Source organism: Hemicordylus capensis, chromosome 2 (genome assembly GCF_027244095.1).
Source record: "Hemicordylus capensis ecotype Gifberg chromosome 2, rHemCap1.1.pri, whole genome shotgun sequence".
Lineage (NCBI taxonomy): Eukaryota > Metazoa > Chordata > Lepidosauria > Squamata > Cordylidae > Hemicordylus > Hemicordylus capensis.
In genome coordinates, this window is record NC_069658.1 from 368173287 (window position 1) to 368197685 (window position 24399).

Consider the following 24399-nt stretch of genomic DNA (forward strand, 5'->3'; position numbering starts at 1 on the left):
CACTAATGCAGATCAACTGATATCTTGCAAGCAGTCAGAGTCACATGAGGTCTCACATTATACACAAAATTCACCCAAGCTACACTCTTCAGTCTATCTTTGCACACTGAACAATAATACAGAACTGTGGTCAGAATTATCTCTTCTTTTAAGGTTTCAGAACATGCTTTAACATGTGACTGAATGCAGTAACAATAGATTTAATAGCTTTCCATTGATCTTTCAGGAAGTTCATTACAATTGTGAGTTGCAGGACATTTTGATTTCTTCTTTTGATATTAGTTGCCTTTCCCCTTCTGTTTTATGTTTTATGTATATGTATTCATTATCTTTTTGATTATTTGCTGTTCTCTACCTTAACTTATCAAAACACCTACAGAACACTGCAACCACTATTGTAAAGCTTCTCATTCCCAGCATTAAATATTATTTCCAGGATCCATGCAAGTGTTTCATGTGAAGTATCTGCCAATTTTCAGTCTGCGTAAGCTGTTAAATGTGTTTGTTTTATTTTCAATTGATCATTGTAAAGTGCCACACATTTATCATACAAGCACACTTCAGTTTGTCAGAGAAGATTGCCACCTGAGCTCATGAAAGAAAAGCAGCCTACCTTATGACTGTATTCTTCTGGGGATCATACAGAGACATAAAAAGTTCAGCATCTTCTCCTATTCTGCAAACAAAATTCCTTACGAAAACATAAAGGCTGTGAGTGGGAGATGAAGTTCTTCGGGAATAAGTTCCATAATCAGATTCATCTTTTGACTATGCACAAACAGAAGGTAAGAGTGGTTTGATGTTACCCAAAATAAACCCAGAAGCAATTAATAAGATACATACACTTTCTCTTCTTCATTATAATTCAGGGTATTGCTCAATAGAAGTTTTGTAGGCAGGACACAATTTGAAACACTATGAGGTCATTCACATGATCATACAGGCAGGGCAGTGGGCGGGCAGGGAGGAAGGCTAGTTGAACTCACCTTCCTCCAGACAAGAGTTTTACTATTGATGGGACTGCAGACTGTGCTCCTAGACAATCTGTGTTGCATGGCACAGCATGGAACTCCAGAGGCCAGGACAATGCAGCCCAGCCTCCAGATATCCCATAATGCACCACATGACATGCACAACGAATTGGAGGATTCCCCTAGAAGATGGGCTCTCTAGGCAACCATCTCTGTGTCTGCTGCAGCTGAATGTAGCCCCAGCAAAAACACGATCCTGGAACTGGGTTTAAAAGCTGGGCAAGGCTGAGCTGCCCCACTGGGATTGGGCCCAATCCAGTGGTTCTCACAGACAGCCTAACCCAGGCTGGGCTTCCCTAGCCTGGGTTAGGGTGTGCATGAGAACAGCCTCTATGGCTGACATCCAGACTGAGTTACTTAATAGTACTACTCAGGAGTTATTGTGCAGGCTTACTTAAATTCAATACTACTTCCATTGAGTAACTTAATCAGGTTGTCAGCCAATATTTATTAGGTGAACTTTGGGTTCAAACTCTTGAGATGCAAGAATTAATGAACTGCTTTTATAAATATTTGTCTTTTACAGGGCACAGATGTTTTGATCATCAACACCATATGAACTGGTTATACAGTAATTTACAGTACACTGTCATCATTTCAAAGTGGCATTGATTATGCTGTAGACTTCTTCAATGAACCTTTAAAAAATACATACATACATACATACATATTCATTTTTCAAAACTGTTAAGTATCACTTACACAACCAATCTTATTTGTGTAAGTGATACTTGTGTAAGTTACACAGCCAGAATCTTGTTTCCACTTCCCTTCCTACGCTGATAAAGTGATCCTTCTCAGCTTCCCTCCCAACACCACAAAACAAAAGCTTATTATGCCTATTAAATGTAAGCATTAAAAGAAACTGACATCAATAAAACAGATCCAAATTAAAACAAATGAGATGTTCTCAGTGTCAAGACAAAAGGTTATTCAGAATATCCAGACATGTTATAAAGCGTAACACATTTAGCATAATCATGTTCACTAGCATAAATATGGTTCACATCACATCACTCATCGTGGATGGCTACTTCCTTCCATCCAGTAAAGATGAACTCATGAATGCTACCATGTTTGACCATTCAAAAAGGGTCAGTCATGCTTCTGGCAACTCCACTTAATTGCACACCAGTAAGAACAGAAAGTAATGGACCTAAGAACACTCTGCCCCAATGTATCTAGACTATAGGAAGACCTTGATAGCACTGGTGTTGGACATTGGTGTTGGAATGTGCAGTTGCTGCTAATGACATGGTAAACTGAACTTTGAAAGCTGTAGATTAAATAAATTGAACCACTTTAACACACCAGCAGTTGATCAACTGACTTCCAAACATGAAATAAGGCTTATTGTCTGGCTAAGCTTGTGATCGGGGTGAGGAGATCCTAAGTTTTGGAACATACTTGATTTAGCATGTTACCATGATAGTTTTTAGATCTTTCTTTCCTTCAAATATAAGTGGTTGGTCTGCCCAAATTGATGGATCTTTTGGAATACTCAAAAATTTGCAAAGTTTTAATTAAAAAGCTAACAGTAAATTGTAAATACTTGATGTAAAAATTACTCCCAATAGCCACAACCTGGGGAAAGTGGATGCTAGCTAAACATGAATAAGTTGTGTCCGTGTGTGTGTCCGTGTCTGTGTGTGTGTGTGTGTGTGTGTGTGTGTGTGTGTGTGTGTGTGTGTAAAGAAGCATCTATTTGAAAGCATCAGAAGATTTTGCAATTCATACCGTCTCTTCTTTAATTCGCTCTGTGATTTTGTTAGTAGCTTCTTCATGAGCATGAAAAAGGCTGACGACACTGGTCTTGTCTGGATCCAAGATATTTCCATCTTCATCTCTAACAATTAGATCTAGCTCAAGGATCCTGTAGACATAGGTACATAATATATGAGATTTTTCTTCAAATTTAAACTTATATACCATCGCAATCTATTTGGCATTTAAACCGAAGCTGTTTGTACATAGGTCTCAGAGATGTGCCTCCTTAATATGTATTTAAAACTTATTATTTCCCTCAAAACCAAATTAGTACCTCAAGGAACAGGTAACAAGGTCTTAGCAATAATGGAACAAGTGGGGGGACACAAATTACAACCTGGTCTCTTTATTCATTAAAACATGCATCATTTATTGGTCTGTGCAGCCCACATTAACCAAATCATAATATCTGGCTGGTAACTTGTAAGAGCCTCATAATTTTACTGCAACTGAGAGAGCATTCCTCTCGTCAGCAGTTTCCTAACTCTATCGTTTTCCAACAGTCTGGCTTGGAAGGACATAATAAATCTGCCAATGTCTTAGGCATATGGCAAACATTCATCAAGAAATAGCCTGTACATGGCAGATATTCAACAAGATACAAAAAGAACTGTTACATTACCATTCTGCTAAAAAAAAAAAAGTAATATCCCACTCTAAGGCAATGTTTCCACTATTATGAATGTATTAGTTTATTTTTAAAAGCAGTACTAGAGTTAACAGGAGTAGTGTTAACAAATCTGAAAATCTCATGGTACACCCAAGGTACACCCCAGATTTGACATTCATAGAAAAGTTTAAGGTTTTTTATATATTGTACACTAGTAATAGGCCACCTTAAGTGGTGCAGCGGGGAAATGCTTGACTAACAAGCAGAAGGTTGCTGGTTCGAATCCCCGCTGCTACTATATCGGGCAGCAGCGATATAGGAAGATGCTGAAAGGCATCATCTCATATTGCGTGGGAGGAGGCAATGGTAAACCCCTCCTGTATTCTACCAAAGAAAACCACAGGGCTCTATAGACGCCAGGAGTCAAAATCGACTTGATGGCACACTTTACTTTACTTTACACTAGTTCCATCATAGACAGGCAAGAGTCAGTCTCTTTAGATTCTCCCTCTGCTACAGGGAGCCAGCGTGGTGTAGTGATTAGAATGCTGGACTAGGACTGGGGAGACCTGAGTTCAAATCCCCATTCAGCCATGATACTAGCTGGGAGACTCTGGGCCAGTCACTTCTCTCTCAGCCTAACCTACTTCCCAGGGTTGTTGTGAGGAGAAACTTAAGTATGTACTACACCGCTCTGGGCTCCTTGGAGGAAGAGCGGGATATAAATGTAAAAATAAAAATAAATAGATTAAACAAGCTGTGGGAGTAAGCCAGAACAACTTACTTGTTGCCATAGTCAATTTTGGAAGTGACTTTCTGCTTCAGTTCTTTGAGTTCATCTTTGGGCAAAGTCCCTGAGAGGAGCTGTGACCTCCACTCCATTAACTCACACATCATAGCTTGTACCTGCCGAAAGCGCTCCTTTTTGTTTGCCTAAAACATATAACACACCTGAGGCTGATTCTTTCCAGAAGTCAAATGATGACTGTTTAGTAGAGTAATGAGGACCCTTCCTTTAACACTGAATCAAAATCACCCTGCTTTTCAGAGCTACTTGAATCCAAGTTATAATGCATATAAAAGCAACATTTTGTCATATATACAAATTTTTAGTACAGTATCTCTTAGTCATAGCATGAACCAGAGCGAATCAATGCAAAAAAGAGGTGAGAAGGCAGATTTGGTTTTTCAAGACTTTGGGAAGACTCCCCGCCCAACTCTTCCCTTAGCACAGTCTGCCCTCATCCTTCATGGCCAGCTTGTACAAAAGAAAAAGCTGGGCTGGGTCAGTCCAAGGAGTAGGAGCCAAATTTCATTGTCAGGAACCACAAGGGAAATCAGAATCTCCTCAGGACTCTTACAATATCCCAGATGTGTACTGTTTGTTTAAGAGGCGAGCCCATAAAGCCTTAGGATAAGAAAGCCATATCAGAGAACTGATTCCATTTTGGAGGAGAAGCCCATGTGACTGGTTGGGCCTGGAGGATCTTTAGAGAGTTGTTAATGGCCCAGACAGAAACTAGCGATTATCTATAGATAAGTTTCACTTTTTTAAAAAATCAGTCTTAGTTCATGTACCAGGCTTTTCCAATGAACTGTTACCAATAAATTGCTGAACTACCAATAAATTAGAAGAGATCTGCCATGTCCTGTTGTCACATATCCAATACCAACTAGCATTTCTTCTAGTTTAACATTTTTGTGGCGCATCCTTTGTTTTATGGAATTTATTCTGAAAGAAAGCGGAAGACTTGTGACTTTAGCAGTCTGCTATAGCCAAGTGTGCTCACTGTGCCATACTGATCTCACCAGATGGATAATGATAGGGTTGCCAAATGCCCAGGTCTGGACAGTCCAGGAACCATACGTCTTGTCTAGGATATAGGGTAAGTGTCATATTGGACATGAGATGTCCAGGAATTTAAGTGGAAGGATTGTTTTAACAAATTTTAGCCATTTTTCTGATGCTTCTCTTCAGACATTGTCATTGTTTAAAGCTCCATATTCTTACCCTTTCTCTGGCACCAGTGCTACTGACTGGCTAGGCTATCTATATATTGCTCAGTAGACTCCCTTCCCCTAATTTCTGGATCATCTATAGAATTAGCAAGGGTCTGCTGAAGGCAGCAATAGGAGACACCAAGTATAGAAGAAGAAAAATTAAAATGTTCCAAGTCCAACTATATTTAAACAATGGTCATGTTATAAATTGATATTAAACTAAGTAAGCAATTAATACAATTTTCTTTCATTTCTCACATGCACTTGAATTACTCTCATTATATTTATTTCATATATTTGTTTGTGTTTATTGAGATGAAATGCTTCTAACCCTCTTTTGTGCAAACATTATAGGAGGAAATGCATGCAACAGCTGCCAAGCTCCATTAAAAAGTAGGGTTTAAAAGTCTGCACCACAGATGGTTGTGTCCAAGAATTACCTCTGACAAATTAGGCAGCCTTAATCGTGATGCCTAACACACAAAAGCAAACATAGGCCATTTCTAATGATGACACTGCCACTTAAGATTTATGTATACAGGAGGGCCTCTGTATCTGCAGATTTGTTATTGGTAAGACACCCAACCTCACCATACGTGGTGGTGGGGGACACAAACCACATTGACCTCTCATATCTGTGGGTTGGGGATGGCTGGAATTGACCATGGAGGTATTTTCTGGCTCCCATTTTGTGTTTCAGAGCCTCAAAATTGTTCCATTTTTTAAAAAAAGAAAGAGTCACAATTTTCTGTGATTTCCCTGATGACCGGGAACCTAACCCCTGTGATCCGATAGCCCCCAATGACTCAATATTCATGGTTTCCATATCTGCGGTTGCAGCCGGGAACAGAGCCCCCATGAATATTGAGGTCTTCCTATTCTGTACACCCATTTTATATGGCATGGAAGATTCACTTCAAATGCAACAGTTGTCACAAAATGGTTTTTTTAAAAAAGACAAGTTGCTTAGAAATTTATAATAGCAGCTTTCTCTATAAGCAAAAATAGCTGGCTCTGAACTACAGGTGCTTTCAACCGTCCACATGAAGTATATGCCTGCATTACACACTGAAGTGGTATATAAATATTCGTATTTGTCGTAAGATCACTCAAACACTTGTATCAGCATGCAACGCAACTACTAAAAGTGGAAATACCCTTGCAGGATTTTAACAATAGAATCCAAACTCTCCATTGAAGGGACTTCTTTATCGGCTCTCTCAAAGAAGTCTTGTACTCAAAACATGGTAAAAAGAGAGCAGTGAACTTCTTCATAACTAACAATGCAACCCTGTGCCCACTGGCCCAGATGTAAGTTCCAGTGTGTGCAATGAAGCTTATTTTCTAGTAAGTGTGTTTAGGATTGTAGCCACAGCTTTCTGTATCAGGGCAACATGGCATATCAATCTGGTAAAGTTCATTCCCTTCATGCTAGCCACAATCCTTGGAGGAAGTTGGGGGGATAACTTACCACATATAGCTGTTTCCAGATATTACCCCATTCCCAAAGTGTACAAGTAACCTCTTGCACCAAAGGAATCTCAGCAGGTATTATGTTTTCTGCATTTCTGAACAGAAGGATAAACACAGATTTAACAAACATTTTTTGTTCCACCAGCTACTGAGTGTCTCTAGACTCCTTCATTGTATGATGAGCATAAGCATCTGTAAAGGTCCCTTTCATTCTTTCCTTTCCAAAATTACTTAATCAAGGTGTCCAGCATCCAAAGCTTTTCTAGTCATAGAACTCATCCCCCAGCTATTGATCAACAGTGGAATAACAGAAACTCTCACAGGAACTGCCCTTCTGGATTAGATCAAAGGTCCATGTAGTTTAGCATACTCTTTTCAACAGCAGCCAAACAGATGCTTCTGAGATCTCTGACCACAAAGGCAACAGCCCCTGCCAATTGTCTCTCCTTCAGCATCTGATATTCAGATGTACGTCTATGAAGTTGGAGGTTACATTTAGCTAGTATGCCTAATGGCTGTGGATACACCCATCCATCATGAATTTGTTTAATCATTTTGTAAAGCTGCTAGTGGCCATCACCGCACCTTGTGGGTAGTAAGTTCTCAAAGTAAATCCTACTAATCTACTGTTGATCAACTTCACTGGGTGACTTTAGCAGCAAAACAAGACGATATGCTGATGCCGTGATTGGGCTCCATATCTGCTTTTAAAATATAAATAATAGTTGTGCAGGCTTTGATTCAGACTGGGATTGCAAGAAGGGAAGGGGAGCTTTTATCATTTACCATGGTCCCAATTCATTTCTCCATTCTCTGCAGCAGCTATTTGACCCAAGAGGAAAGCTCTCAGAGATAGGGACAATTTGGTCAGGCAGAAGAACAGGTTAAAGCCCCCATGCCCCACATCATGGTCCCAGTTCAGGTCAAGCCCTGCACAGGTGGTGGTTACATTTTTAGGGGAAAAAACCACAGGCCCTAATGATCCCACAGTCTGCATATTGTTTGCTTTTACCCCAAGTTGTGGTATTATAAGCCAGTACCCACAACCAAAATGAAGCAATAAAGGGACTTTGAGTTGACTACTAAGTTATCATTTCTTGAGTTGAAATTCTATTATATTTTAACATTTGCAAAACAAGTTAAGACCTTTGCAAACATAAGTTAAGATTCCCAGAAGATATAGACACTACAAAAGAATAATCTAGATGTAATACCTTTTCTTCTCAACAGCAATTTCTTTGATGTGGATAAAGGATTTTGGAAATATTCCCTGTCAGAAAAATACATCCTGGTGATTTTCATCATCAACATCATCATCAACAACAATAATATTTATATACTGCTTTCCAAAAAGAAGTTCACAATTGGTTTCCATAAAATGAATGAGAAAAATGGCCCAAACATCTCTTCAGGGGCCATAAGGGCTAAGGGTACAAGTATAGCAGTCCAGAAAGCACTTAAGTAGTATTTGATGTTACAATCTATACAGAAAAATTAACACTATAATGTTACACATGTAACAAGGTTTGCTGAGACAGCATTGGCCTACGTATAGGGTTGTTCTGCATGACCGTGATGCTGTTGTGCTAGTGTAATGTAATTGCATAAAGTAAGGAACATCTGTTCCAGACTAGCTCATGTGCTAGCAGAAGCTGTTGACATGTTGCATCATGCTTTGTGAAAGCACTACACAGCCTTGTTGTGACCCAGGGCCGATTCAGACAATATAGTTCCTGCCCACATGATTAGGAAGGGGATACGGTGAGAATGCGCCCATCAGGACATCCTCTTTGGACATCCCGATGCCCTCCGGGCATGTCACTTCATTACCTGGGGTGACTGTTCATTTTAATCACTCCCTTTACATGAGAAGCCCCTCCACATGATGAGGGGATATGCTGGGAGGGCATTGGGACATCTATGGAGGACATCCCAACAGGCATGCTCTGAATATGCCCCCTTCCTAATCTGGGCAGGGATGGGATTATCTGAACTGGCCCCCAGAGAACGAGGCTACATCGCAGTTATGCTACATTAGCAGTTGTGCTCATTATTGTGCTACATCGCACAGCAGAGCACTGCATCTTCATGTAGCTTCACAAACTTCTTAAGTACATGCAACTCCTCTTGTTATGCAGTTACACTAGTTTGGTTGTCAGCCACTTTCTGCAAACCTTGTGAACATTCAAAACTGACTTCCATCTATTTTCTTCAGTCTCATCTTGAGAAGCCCACTTCCCATTACAGTTGCATTGAACTGTTTGACCATATCATGCCAAGTGCTGCTTACAAATGCAGTAGAAGGGTTTTTTCAAGCTGATTGGATCTTTTCAGCTGTAACTGATGTTTGGCAAGTAACGGCTGATCTTAACATTCTTGATGCTCTGCACATTAACATAGCTGAAGCAAAGGTTGGTGTTTGTCCTCCAGACACCTTTGACTTCCTTAGAGTACAAACATATAAGACAGCTGTTTCACAAAACCGAAGAGATTCAGTGGGAATGCATGTATTAAGACACCTCTGTGATATGCCTCTCATTTCCAGTACTCTGTCTACAAGCCTGAGCCAGAGAGTCTCTTACGAACCTTGTCTTTAATATGACATATGATACTTGCTTTCAGTTTCTGTACTGTTTATGACAGGGACTCAAGCTGAACAACTGATATGTCGTTCTCTGGCAATTAAACAGGTGTATGACTGAATACTTAATAAAATGAGGTCTGTGAAACAGCCCAAATGCTACCCTATGTAACTTAAGGCAACGTTCAAAACATAGGTTGCAATCAGCATATAGATTATTAATTTCTCATTTTCACAATTTATAAAACACCTACAACTGCTAGGCACTGTACAAAAAATAAACACATCATAGCGCCTGCCCACAGGATTTTAATCTATATAGAGATAGACAAGACACACTAGGGAGGAAAGGAAGGGAAAGCAAACAGGATGAACAGATATCACTTAGGAAAGTTGTGAATATAAAAATAAGGATGATATTAAGATATTGGGTAAAAGGGCGTTCCAGTGATAGAGAGCTGCAAGGGAAAAGTGATGCATGTTGGAAATACAAAGGGTCATATTTGGCTTAACTAGAACATTGGTAACTGTAGAGCAAAATGCCCAAGGAGAAGCATTTAGAAAAAGTAGATAAGGAGGACCAGGACCCTGGAAACATTTCACATTAGAGCAGGAAGTTTAAAATGAATAAGGGAGGGGAAACCAGTGAAGAGAACAGTAAAATGATCTGGCCGACAAGCAGAAAATATCAAATAACAGCTAAATATGTTGAAACCCCCACCCCACCCCCTAGGTCAAAAACCAGCCTCCAATAAGTATTGTTCCACTGGCAATATGTGTGCAGAACCAAGACAAGTTATCTCTTCTTGCAGAGATGCAGGTGCAGAGCCATCTATACATGAACAGATCTTCAGCCTGCCATATGAACCTATAATGCAGCTACTTTAACCATAATATCAGACAGAATGGTCACATCCTAAGATACATTCCGCATTCAAATTCATTAATTTCCTGAACAAAATATTGCCCGTCCACCCCACCCCCTAAATGTAATGCATGGCATCCCAGCTTTTGCCACAGTGGCACTCCATCTACAGAAGCTCCTTCACTTGCTAAAGGACCCCTTGCATTAACCCAGCTCATAGGAGATTCAGATAATGGCAAAAAAAAAAAAAAAAAAAAAACCACACCAAAGATTTGGATGTTACCCAGTGACTCAGTTCTTCAGGATCTTCAATCCTCAATTTTTCAGTTCTCCGCTCTTTTTTTAAAAAAGAATGGCAAGTTTCTAAAAATCCAATATACAAGTAATTCCAAAAATAAGAATGAAGAAAACCAATAAGAATAGTCTTACCTCTATTCCTTTATGTCTTACAAGATATCCCTTGTACCAGTCTAAAATTCAAAACAAAACCATATTTTAATCATATGTTCTTTAATATCCAAATTGTATAAAACAGTAATTTATGAAGAAAGACATTTGAAATTGTCCTTTCTCAGACGTATCATTCTCTTCAGGACACTAAAGAGATGACTTAAACATACTTTTGTCAGCTTGACAGAATCCCAGTCTATATTGTATCTACATTCAGAAAGTTCTCTGTCCACAAACTATAGATATCTCTGACAAATCTTGAAAAATTCAGTTGGACTCTTATGAAGAAACACTAAAATTCTACATCTCATTTGCTGAATGAAAATATAATTTATCTTACAAATGCTAATGTGCTGAAACTAGCATTGGGGCATGTTTCAGCATTACTGACATAAAATGTATCCTTTCACTTAATGTTGCTTCCCTAACTGGACAAAAAACAAAACAAAACAAAAACACTGCTCCAGAAAAAAAACAATTACTGTATAGTCTTAATAGTGTGGTTTTCACACAAAAGCAAAAGCCTCAATTTACAGAACTTTGTGGATGCACTTTATTAAGTAGAACGATTTCCTCCTGAATCAGGTCCAACTAAGTTTTAGAGGGCCCTTGGCAAACTGCCTTTCATGAGCTTATCTTGACAGATGGGATGGGAAAGAAAAGGCAATAATGACAAGTATCATGGCCAAGAGAGTCACTTCACAGGGGTGTAGCTATAATGGAGCGGATGGGTTCAAAGAACCCAGGGGCCCCCGCTCCTGAGGGCTCCCCAACTCCACCCCTCCCTATTTTCTTCATTATGTCCCTCACTCTGAGGGGCCTCCAGAGAGAACTGTTCCCTCTAAGGCATGTGCATGTGCGCGGACTCACACATTTTCTGATGTCCGCTCAGTTAATTTTAGACCCCACTCAGGTTATAATTTTAGACCCCCTCAGGTTATACCCCACTCAGGAAGATCCCACTCTGAATATATGTGTGCACACACTGCCTTCATACTGCCACCCAGAGCAAAACTCATTCCACACACAGAAGAAAAAAAATAGAGAGAACACTGCCAGGGAGAGGGGTGAACACAGCCCCCCCCCCCCACCTATGCCCCTGTCACTCCATCACCACTACAAGGCAGCTAGGGCAAAAACATAGTCTTGGGAATTGGCATGGGGCCTTCTGAAGGCTCTGGGCCCTTGGCAATTGCTCAACAATACTGACCCCTTAACACAGGCCCAGCCCTCAATATACAAGGTTTTACAGCTGGATATAGATTTGATTATGTTGAGGGGTGTGAGGAGAAAAATTAAAGTTCTCACACAGCAAAGTATGCTCTCGTGGTAAAGATGTTTAACCAAAGAAATTATCTGAAGACATTAGATTGAGTTAAAAAACAACAACAACAAATAAACCTTTATTGAAAAACTAAAATATTGTCATGTTTTAGTTTTTCAATAAACCTTTATTTGTTTTTCAATAAACCTTTATTTGTTTTTATACTGAGAGTGAGTCACTGAACAACATACACAAACAGGCACTAGCTTTGAACAACTGGACAATTCTGACTGACCAAGGCAGACTTTTTAACATCTCATCATGCCTCTAGTGGCCAGAACATATTACTGCAGTGCTAAGAGCAATGCTTTAGAATTCTCTCTTCTAACAGATTACACAGAAACATACAAAACTGACTTTATTAGAAGCCCCTATATGAGATAAAATTTGCCTCTTAGCTAAGGAAGACTCAGAAAGCCCTTATAGATAGAGACCTTTCTGTGCTAACTTCTTTTAGTTCCTGCACTGAAGGAAAAGCAATGAGGTTCCACATTGTGCAGGTTTCTCTTCCCCCATAATTTGCTGGTCAAAGACCATAAGAAAGAAATTTGAATGTGCTTCCCCCACCCTGCCACATATTCATGCTGTTATTTTCCATCTGTGTCAGGGGCTGAACATTGCCAATACTCCACTTCTCTTACTGAACGCACCCCTCCCCGCTATAAAAATAAATAAATGTTGTTGCTGAACAAGCAGTCTCTTGAACTATGGGTCTATGACACTTTTGGTCATATCATAGCATATCCCCTTTCTGCTAGCCATGTTTCTGCCAACAATACTCTGGTGTGTGTGTGTGTGTGTGTGTGTATGTGTGTGTGTGTGTGTGTGTGTGTGTGTTTAAGAAACAAACATTCTGTGTGATTTAAAGTGGCTCCTATGCAGAGGTGCTCTTAGCCCTGGTCTTCAGGGCCAAGGTCCAGGGCCTCCACAGCCCCTGCCCCCTCAATCCTCTTTAGTCTGTCCTGGGTGATGTGGTCACCTGGCGGAGCATGATAATGCTTAATTTGCAGGGGAGGGGGGCCCTCCAAAGACCTTTAGGTCCAGGCTCCAAAATTACCTAGATGCACCTCTGCTCCTATGCAGGGCATTGTTGCTGCTTTAACTGATCACTTACTGAATAGAACATTTTTGCAATGTTCCTGACAGGCAGCCAGCATTTCTGATATCATCATCATCATCATCATCATCATCATTATTTACATTTTATATCCCAGAGTTCTTCCTCCAATGAGCCCAGAGCGGTGTAATACATACTTAAGTTTCTCCTCACAACAACCCTGTGAAGTAAGTTAGGCTGAGAGCAAAGTGACTGGCCCAGAGTCACCCAGCAAGTATCACCTTGAGGCCACAAAGGGCCACCAGGTGACATGGAGGAAGGTCCCCTGCTCTTCTTCTCCCTCCCTGAACAGCAGAAGTGAGCAACTTCAGATGTCATAGAGGTGGTTAGTCACTCAGTGGCACTATTACAGGAAACCTCAATCTATTCTACTAATCTGTGGTTTTATATTCATGTTTTTCATGCGTTTTTACTATTTCACAGATATTGTCTATTTTCTATACTACCTTTCCATAGATATATATTTTCATTATTTACAACATTGATAGTTGGTGGTGGTTGTTTTTTTTAACTTTCCATGCATATATCTAGGTGGTTAGATGGGGGTGGGTTCTTCTGGGTTTTTCTGGTGGCCTAAAGCCACCAGAGTAGTAGCCAATGAGAAACTTGTCCTCCTTTCTCTAAGCACTCCCTTAAAGCCATCCAAGCTAGTGGCCATCACCACATCGCATGGCAGAGAATTCTATAGATTAATGATGTGTGGTGTGAAAAAGTACTTCCTTTTGTTGGTCTTAAATTCCCTGGTCTTCAGTTTCATGGGATGACCCCTGGTTCTAGTGTTCTGAAAAAGGGAAGAAATTCAATTTCTACTCTATGCATAATTTATACACCTCTATTATGTCTCCCAATAGTAGCCTTTTTTCAAATCAAAAAGCCCCAGATGCTGTAGACTTGTCTCATGAGGAAGGTCCTCCAGACCCCTGATCATCTTGGTTACCCTCTTCCGCACCTTCTCCAGTGCTACAATGTCTTTCTTAAGATACAATGACCAGAATTGTAGGCAGTACTCCAAATGTGTCCATAGATTTGTATAAGGGTATTATAATATTAGCATTTTTATTTTCAATCCCCTTCCTAATGATCCCTAACATGGAATTTGTCTGTTTCCACAGCAAATGCACCGACGATTTTTCACAATGCACTGAGTTGACATTTTTAACGAGCTGTCTACTATGACCCCAAGATCTCTTTCCTGGTCAGTCAGTGGCAGCTCAGACCTCATCAGTGTATATGTGAAGTTGCAGTTTTTTGCCCCAATATGCATCACTTTACACTTGCTTACAATGAACCACCTTTGCCATTTTTTCGCCCACACACCCAGTTTGGAGAGATACTTTTGGAGTTCCTCACAATCTGTTGTGGATTCCACTACCCTAAATAGTTTCGTGTCATATGCAAATTTGGCCACTTCACTGCTTACCTCATCAGAGGCATAGCAAGGTTGGAGTGGGCCCATAGACAAGATTTTAAAATGCCGCCCCCCCCCCCACTGAAGCTCAGCTCATGAAGTAAAGAAATCTTAAATGAGGCTGAGTAGTGGTAACCAAAAGCATAGTAAAATTTATATGTCTATATCTATATCTATATCTATCCTATGTGCCACAATAGAGCATCATCCTAAATTATTTTTTAAAGGTTTTGTAAATTGTGGACAATGCAAGTCATTTAATGGTACTAGAGAAAGACATGCTGTTCTGGTAGCTCCAGGTCTAACACTCACATCAATTTCGGAGGATGAATACAACTGAAGGAAGCCCAGGCGGGTGCATAGCTGGGGGAGTCAGTCATGTGACTTGCTTCTGGAGCCCCCCCCCCCGAGGCAGTGGGCCCCCAGACAACTGTCTCCTCTTGCCCTATTATAGTTACGCCCCTCAGCTTCTAGATCATTTATGAAAAAGCTAAAGAGCACTGGCCCCGATACAGTTCCCTGGGGGACCCCACGTCTTATTTCTCTCCATTGTGAAAGTTGTCCATTTATTCCAATCCTCTATTCCCCATCTTTCAACCAGTTACAAGTCAATGAATGAAGCTGTCTCTAATCACATGACCGATAAATTTATGCAAGAGCCTTTCTCTCATCTAAAGTCCAACACATCTGTGTTGGCCTTCCTTGGCAATGCTCCACTCTCATACAAACTGAATTGGATCACACTATGGTCACTGTTCCCCAATGGTTCTACAACTCTGACATCTTGTAGCAGGTGCTGGGCACCAGTCAGGATTAAGTCCAAGGTTGCCTTCTCTCTGGTTGGTTCCATGACAAACTCTTCCAAAGCAGAGTCATTTAGCATGTCTAGAAATCTGGCCTCTCTGTCCATACCTGCACATGAATTTACCCCGTCTATGTGAGGGGAATTGAAGTCACCCATTATATACAGCTCTGTCTCTCTTTAACTCCTCTCTGATTCACTTCTCCAACTGCAGGTCACTCTCAGCCTTTTCATCCGTTGGGCAGTAGCACATCCCTAATAATACATTTCCTTTCAGTCCTCATATTGTCACCCACAATGATTCTGTGGAGAACTCTGGTCCTCCTAGGTTTTTTAGCTTGTTGGATATTATCCTTTCTTTAATATAAAGTGCTACTCCACTCCCAATCCTCCCCTCCCTGTGTTTCTGAAGAGTTTGTTTAGAGAATCTAAACCACTCCTCCTGGCACCACCACCATCTCATCCATGCATTGAGACCCCTCAACTATGCCCTGAGCATCTTCTCTCCCCAATCTTGTTATTTATGTGAGGGTACACAAGGGACACTTTAAATGGGACAGCACTGAGGAGGAGGGCAATGGGTTGCTGGTGATGGTTGCAGCTCCTGGGGAGGAGTAAGGGGGAGGGACAGGAACCACAGAGGAAGCAGCAATGAGTGACATTCAACACCCTCTTCTTCATATCTGAATTTCCTACTGAATGGAGTAGCTGACAGCCTGGACCTGGGAACCAGGCAAAGGTTTTCCAGACTCTTTTTATTTAATTGTATTTTTCATTAGTGCTCTTATCCTGCAACAATTACTTGAGTCTTCCAAAACACAGATTCAAAAAGGTTTGATTTCAGGAAAGTGGAAATGCAATCAAATAACATCTATGTAAACTGCTTTGGGAACTTTTGTTGCACAGTGGTGTGTGTGTGTGTGTGTGTGTGTGTATACACACACACACACACACATATATACACATCATATTCATATGTAAATATTCCTCTTATAACATATTGCATAAAGGAAAAATTGCCTCCCCCTTTCCCCCTGCACTGAAGCAATCTTTTTTTCAGCCATGGAAGCATGTTTCAGCCATAGTTTTGGCTGAACTATGCCTGAGTTTTCTTTGTCTGATAACTATGTCTGAGTTTTCTACCAGAGAAAGGAGAGAGACAGGTGGGTGGTATATTCCTTGATGCACTATTCTCCCTTCCCTTTGCACATTCTTTACTTGGCACAATGAAAAGAGTTATTAACAGGGGCATTAATCTGTTCCTCCAACCATGGGATACTGATACATATTAATTGTGGGAGTTTCTCTGGATAACTATTTACTCTGCAAGCTCTAAGTGAGATACTTCCAAAGGGTAATGACTGGAACTAAAGTGAGAAAACTGCAAAAAGTATGCTCAGATGTAAAAGGAGGGCACACCCTTGGCCCAGAGTTTTGATTACATGAAAACTGAATATGAATGTAGCATTTCTGCAAACACTGTAACTGTGGACAGTGATGCACTTCTGAGCGCATCAGCACAGGAGCAAGGCTTCAGAATGCTCTTAGGGATTTTGTGCTCACCTACAGTGTCCTCACATTTTGAAACATCTGAAGAGAGCTACTGTTTCTGCTTATTGCTGTTTCAGACACAACTCTCTGTCTGGTCTCCTTCTTTCTCATAACCTGGCTCATTACACTTAACAGCCATCCCTATGGGGTTCTTCTCAGAGAGAAGCATGCCTTCCAGGGGAACAGAGAGCCAGTGACTGCTCCCACCCAGTCAGCCACCAGGTTATATTACAGGGGCATAGCAAGGTTGGCGTGGGCCCTAGGACAAAAAGTGAAGGTAGCCTCCCACCAACTTCTTCTTGAAAGAGGCGGGGGGCAGAGCAAAGAGCAAACTGTTGCCCATCCAGTGATTCTCCCTCCTCTCTCAAGGGCTATTTGTCTCTCCTTGTTCAATTATAGCTACATAGGAACACAGGAACATAGGAAACTGCCATATACTGAGACAGACCATTGGTCTATCTAGCTCAGTATTGTCTTCACAGACTGGCAGCGGCTTCTCCAAGGTTGCAGGCAGGAATCTCTCTCAGCCCTATCTTGGAGAAGCCAGAGAGGGGAAAACAGGTTGCTCGCCTGTAACTTTTGAGCTGGTAGGCATCCGTTGATATCCATTAGAATGGGTTCTGCGCCTGCGCGGAAGCCTCTCTGTGTCAAGTTTATACAGCTCCTTTCAGGCGCCTGCACCCCGCCCCACATGACCACGTGGCTATTTAAGGCGGGAGAAGCACAGGCCGCTCAGTTCCTAGGAGACCGCCAAGGCAGTCGAATAGATGTTACGTACTACTGGATAGACCCACGATCCACTGCAGAGGGGAGGTTCGGGAGGGTCTGATAGATATCAACGGATCCCTACCGGATCAAAAGTTACAGGTGATCAACCTGTTTATCTGGTACGGGGTCCGTTGAATCCATTAGAATGGGTGTTTAGTTAGCACCAACAGGAGGAGGGAGCAGTGGGTCATTGTAACACCCTCTTAAGCACAGCTCTCCCAAAATTCACCTCTGCCGCAGAGCGCAGGTCTATAGCGTAGTGCTTTACAAATGGTTCTTCGGAAGACCAGGTAGCAGCCCTACAGATTTCCGGAAAGGAGACGCCCGACAGGAAGGCTGCTGAAGCCCCAAATGCCCTTGTGGAATGTGCTTTGATCAATCCTGGGGGGCGTCTTCTTCTGTATTGAATAGGCCAGGCGAATAGTCTCTATGAGCCATGAAGACAGATGCTGTGTTGACAGTCCCTGGCCTTTAGTAGAGCCGTTATATGATATCAGGAGTCTTTTTGTTTTCCTAAATTCTTTTGTTCTAGAAAGATAATACAGCAATGCCCTGCGAACGTCCAACGAATGGAGGGCCTTTTCCAACGGCGTGGAGGGGGATCTAAAGAAGGTAGGCAACACTATGTCCTGGTTGACATGGAATTCGGAGACTACTTTTGGCACAAATGTGATGTCCGGATGGAGGAGCACCTTGTCCGGGTAGAATCGTGCGTAAGGCACGTCCATACGGAGTGCAGTTAGTTCACTCACTCTACGAGCGGTCGTGACAGCCACTAGAAAGGCCGTTTTTAAAGACACATGTTTAAGCGTAGCAGAGGCCATAGGCTCGAATGGCAGATACATCAGAACGGATAGGACCAGAGAGATGCTCCAGGGTTCTATGGGCTTGCGTACCGGAGGATAAAGGTTCGTAAGACCCTTTAAAAAACTCTTGCAGGAGGGGTGGGAGAACAGTGTCTTGCAATCCCACCCTGGATGCCGTGAAGAGAGAGCCGCTAGGTGTACTCGTATAGAGACATTAGATAATTGGGACGTTTTTAGGCCCGTTAAGTAAAACAGAACCTGTCGTGAGGAGGCTTGCTTGGGACGGAAGTTGTGAGTCTTTGCATAAAGTGCAAAGCACTTCCATTTGCCGGCATAGTTCCTTCTTGTAGATAGTTTACGTTTATTCAGTAGGATTTTCTTTAACAGTTGATCCTCCACGCTGTCAGTTGAAGAGTGAGGACCTCGGGATGTAATACTCTGCCCACCTCTTGAATTAGTAGATCCAGACAGTTTGGAAGTCTCCGGTACGTGTGTGAAGTCAGTTTGAGTAGATGTGGAAACCACGCTTGGCACAGCCACCACGGCGTGATCAGGATGCATTTGGCTGGAATGCTCAAGAGTCGAGCAATCACTCTGCTCACCAGAGGCAAGGGGGGGAACATGTATGTATAGTGGTGTGACCAGTCTAGTTGGAATGCATCCCCCAATGATCGAGGATCGTGTCTGGCTCTGGAGCAGAAAAGATTGCATTTAGCATTGTGAGCCGTAGCGAACAAGTCTATCTGAGGTCGGCCCCAGATGTTGAAGATTGCTTGTAGGTAGAGATTGTTCAGCTCCCATTCGTGGTGGTCCATCGAGAATGAGCGGCTGAGATCGTCTGCAAGGATATTGTCCGATCCCTTGATGTGCAGCGCAACCGGTGTTATACTGTTCTTGATGCATCAGTGCCAGATCTGAATGCTCAGTGCACAGAGTGACCTGGAGACAGTGCCCCCTTGTCTGTTCAGGTAAGCAATTGCAGTGGTGTTGTCCAGCTGCAATTGAACCACTCGTCCCTGCAGCATGGGGAGGAAGGCCTTCATGGCCTGAAAAACTGCTAATAATTCCAGAAAGTTTATGTGTAGAAGACGCTGACTGCGAGTCCAGAGACCCTGAGCTGTGGTTGCATTGCAGTGTCCCCCCCACCCTCGGAGGGAGGCATCAGTTGTCACCCAAACTGACGGGGCTTGTGGCTGAAAAGGCACCCCCCTGAGCACGTTGGACGGTTGCATCCACCAAGTGAGAGACCGAAGGATAAGCACTGGCACTAGTAAGAGTTTTGTAGGGTTGTCTTGCCACAGTCTGAAGGAGGACAGGAACCACAGTTGCAGCTTCCTCATTTTCAAACGTGTGTAGTTCACGGTTGACTTGCAGAACGCCATCAGACCTAATAGCCGTTGCACATGCCACGCTGTTTGGGAGGGCGCAGCTTGAAATTCTCGAATCAGAGACTTGATGGTCTGGAATCTGTCCACAGGGAGGAACGCCCTTCCTTGCGAGGCATCGAGTACAGACCCTATGAAGGATATGGCTGGGACTGGCATTAGGTTGGATTTTTTCCAATTCACCTGTATTCCGAGTTCCTGGAGAAGACATAACATATATTGTATCTGAGAAAGTAACTCGTCTTTGTCTGTTGAGGACAGCAGCCAGTCGTCTAGGTACGGGTAAAGTTTTAAACCCTTCGTTCTCAGATGGGCGACTACTACCACCATGCATTTGGTGAACACGCGAGGAGCCGTGCATAGTCCAAACGGCAGGACTCGATATTGGTAAAGTGCGGTCTCCACAGTGAATCACAGATACTTCTGAAAGGAGGGGCGGATTCCAATGTGAAAGTAGGCATCTTTTAAGTCTAACGTCACAAGCCACCTCTCGAGATGTAGAAGAGGCAGGATGTCCTGTAACGTTGTCATTCGATACTTTTTCACATGGACAAATTTGTTCAGCTGTCTTAAGTCCATAATTGGCCGAATCCCCCCGTCCCTCTTTGGTATCTGAAAGTAACGGGAGTAGAAGCCTTCCCATCGATCTGCCCATTGCACTGGTACTATAGCCTGTTTTTGAAGGAGTTCCTGAACTTCCTGAAGCAAGGCCGGTGTAGCCACTGTAAAGCGTATGCCTCTGAAAGTTGGTCTTGAACTCTATCACGGAACCAGAAGACACAATCTTCAAGACCCATCGGTCCGATGTTATGTTGCGCCCTGCTTTCGCATGACTTGCCAACCTGATTGAATTGGTGGCTGGTAGTGCCGACTGCGGGATGTTGTAGGTCAGCAGAAAATCCTCCCTGGTGGTATGAGAGGTAAGGCGATGTCCAGGTGGTTGCAATGGGCAGTTGCGACTTTCAAAGGTGCTGTTTGTTCCCATCTCCCTGTTTATTACGCTGTGTATTGGGAAATTTCCCTTTTTGTTGAGTGGGGCGCTTATTGTAGGTTTGGTAGGGCTTACGGAAGTCCCTCCGGTCCTGTTGCCTGTACGTGGGCCGAGCTCTGTAGTAGGTACGTTGCTTCGACCCATAGGACGTCGATTGCGAGGCGGCAGACGTAAAGGTTTTGGCGGTGAATTTTGACTTTTTCAATTTTTCCATAGTGGCATCAGTCTCTTCTGAAAATAGACCTTTCCCATCAAAGGGGAGTCCCTCTATTTTATCTTTCATGTCTTGTTGCAGCGTGGCAGACCGCAACCAAGCATGACGACGCAAGGTGATAGCTGTTGTGATGGAGCGGGATTCCGACTCAGCCAGGTGTTTCGCTGTGCTCAACTGTTGGCAGGTAAGGTCCCTGGCTTGCTGCAGCATCTTATGAAAACAGTGCTTCAATTCTTCCAGGGAGAGGGAATCCAAGTCTTTTTCCAACGATTCCCAAATACAATAACTGTATTTGGCCATACAGGCTGAATAGTTGGCCACTTTAACTGACAGACAAGAAGTAGAGTATAATTTTCTGCCCATTACATCCAGTTTCCTGCCCTCTTTGTCCGCAGGGGTCGTGTGACGCCGCCCATATTTGGAAGAAGTTGCGCAGTCGATCACTAAGGAGTTTGGGACCGGGTGCTTAAATAGGTAAGTATTGTCTTGTTCTTGTATGCGATACAATCCTTCCAGCCTTTTAGACATGGGCGTGGATGTATGGGGTACTTCCCATGCACATTGCGCCGCATTTGATATGATGGGCAACAATGGTAGGGCAATAGGTTGCGCCACTTGAGACCATTGCATGAAATTATAAACAGGGTCATCTATCATTTTCAACTGCGAGGTAAGGTCTAGGCCCAATGCGTTAGCCATACGTCGTACATGGAAATGATAAGCTTTTAATTCTTCTGTAGGGGAGACGTGGAAAGGCGTGGCAACATCTGGTGATGGATATAATTCCACTGTTTCCGCATCGGATTCAAAATCCGAGGATCCGTGGTGACTTCCCTCGGAATCATGTTCTGACAGCGTAGGCCCTGGTAATATGGGCGAACGCGGTTGTGGAGGTGAAGGAGCAGGTAAGACATCCGCTTGCACTCCAGTGGACTTGAAGGCCTTTGAAGAGGTTTGAGTACTCACTGAGGTTGCATTAACTATAGTTTGGGTGGCCATGGTTGAAAACGAGCGTTGTGGAGGGGCAGGAGCCGTAGGCAGTCCTGGTGTTGGTGGGCGTCTTGCATGCCATGTACGGTCTTCACGGTAGTCGTAAGTAGCCCCAGGCGAGACTGTTCCTGGCAATGCTGTCTCTCGTGATGGTGACACCTGATGACTGAAGCCGCAGGTTTGCCACGGCGTGGACATTGTGAGCTGTAAGCAGATGTGGAGTCATTGCTGTGATGTGTTCCTCTCTTTCCTGGAAGCCCTGGAATGCCGAAGGCGTAGTGGTGGTAGAGTCCAGCATCCGCAGGAGCAGGCCCAAAGGAGGAGCTGCAGCAACCTGAGCATCATCATCCTCCTCCAGTGTAAACGTCATAGGCGCTCGAAACCTCGGGGTAACCATTGTTATGTTGGTCGGGGTATTAAGGGTGGATGCCTGGATGTCTTCGTTTGATACCAATGGAGAACGAATAGGCGTCGGAGCCAGTGCCAAGTCTTTTGTTCACAAGATGGAGATTGTTGCCGGTGCCAACGTGGAAGCCGCAGGTGGCTCCATAGAAACCGCTCTCGATGTTGATATCGACGGAACCGGTTCCGTGATTTCAGAATCCTTCGATGAGTGGACTATCTCGCTCGATATCGATATTCTCTGTATCGAGGGAGGCACAGTCGTCGGCGTCGATTTTTCCTGATCTTTCGATGCCGAGTGAGTTGCAGTCGGTACTGAAGTCGTCGGTATTGAGTGGGTTATCGGTGTCGACTCCTGCAAACTCCTCGATATCGAGTGAGGCTCCTCCGTCAATGTGGACGGATCTGTTGGTATTGGTAGCTCCGATATCGAGGGGCCCGAATCGACTTCGACTGTTGCCTTCGATGTCGATGGAATTTCAACGACCTGAGCCGATCTCGGAGACGGGGTCGATTTCAATAAGTCCCGCTTCTTTTTCTTTTTGGCGGGAAGAGTTGTGGCCGCCATTTTGTCGCCCGGCCTCTTCGAGGGCTTCGAGGGCTTTTTCGTCGGGCGTCAAAGTTTTAGACTGGGCCACACCCAGGTCCTTCGAGCCATGGGGCTGAGGAGATCTTGTCGCCGAAGAGGGCCCGGAAAGCATGTCATCATATAGAGAAGCCCGAAGACGGAGTTCTCTGTTTCTCCTCATCTGCTTTGAGAAAGATTTACAAATAGAGCAGGTGGCCGTTATGTGAGCCTCTCCCAGGCACAGTAAACAGAGGTTGTGGCGGTCTTGAGAGGGCAACTTAGCATTGCACTTAGTGCAGCGCTTAAAGTTTTTATTGCCTTTAGGGGTGTCCATTTTACTCACAGTCCGTGGTCAGCCAGGAAAACAGTCCGATCTTTCGTCAGGTTAGATGGATTAAGAGATTAAGAATAGTCAAGTCATAGTCCGTAGTCAGAAGTCCAGTAGATTTTTTAGAAAGCCAAGGAAACATGAAGGAGCCGCAGAAACCAAGTGATCTCTATGGCGGTCGCAAAGGAATTGAGCTGCCTGCGCTTCTCCCGCCTTAAATAGCCACGTGGTCACGTGGGGCGGGGCGCAGGCACCTGAAAGGAGCTGTATAAACTCGACACCAAGAGGCTTCCGCGCAGGTGCAGAACCCATTCTAATGGATTCAATGGACCCCATACCAGATCTTGGCACCTTCTGCTCTTCCCAGAGCGGCTTCATCCCCTGAGGGGAATATCTTGCAGTGTTCACGCATCAAGTCTCCCATTCATATACAGCCAGGGCAGACCCTGCTTAGCTATGGGGACAAGTCATGCTTGCTACCACAAGACCAGCTCTCCTCTCCTCTACACCCTGGCTATATCTCTTTGCAGGACTATTTCTGCTCCCATCTCCCCTGCTGGTTGCCATCTGGCCTATTCTAAGAGCAGCAGGGACCTAGCCTGGGCCTCCCAGCTTCCAGGCCTACTTTTCTGCCTCCCACAGGCCCACCTGTCATGGTCCAGTGTCACCTTCTCTTGTGAGTAGCAGGAGGTCATATCCCCAATACAGCATAGTGCAGAAAACCACTCCCATTCAGAATTTGCCTATGGTCCATCTAAAGTACACCTTTGCTCATTGTGCAAGTTTTTCTCCTAGCACTTTCAAGTTAGAACAAAAATGGTATAAAAAGAAACAAATGTTTCACTGGATGGGGCAAATGCCACACAGGATCCCACAGGATCAGGAAGATGTCATCTGGCCACACCACAAAATCCCCCATAGCAATCAGTATTCATGTTAGAATAAACCTCTACCTGGAAGTACCCAA

General features: G+C 43.4%; 1 protein-coding gene across 4 annotated transcripts in view; it reads right to left on the reverse strand.

The window, feature by feature from the left end:
* DOCK2 (dedicator of cytokinesis 2) overlaps positions 1 to 24399 on the reverse strand; it is a 422720-nt gene that overhangs the window by 381426 nt on the left and 16895 nt on the right. For all 4 annotated transcript variants that reach the window (XM_053294951.1, XM_053294952.1, XM_053294953.1 and 1 more), the window contains 6 exons: positions 10758 to 10798; positions 8097 to 8152; positions 6881 to 6977; positions 4193 to 4341; positions 2769 to 2904; positions 614 to 768 (listed from right to left, as the gene is read on the reverse strand). In XM_053294951.1, coding sequence (XP_053150926.1) covers positions 614 to 768; positions 2769 to 2904; positions 4193 to 4341; positions 6881 to 6977; positions 8097 to 8152; positions 10758 to 10798 — 634 coding nt within the window. The remainder of the gene's footprint in view (positions 1 to 613; positions 769 to 2768; positions 2905 to 4192; positions 4342 to 6880; positions 6978 to 8096; positions 8153 to 10757; positions 10799 to 24399) is intronic.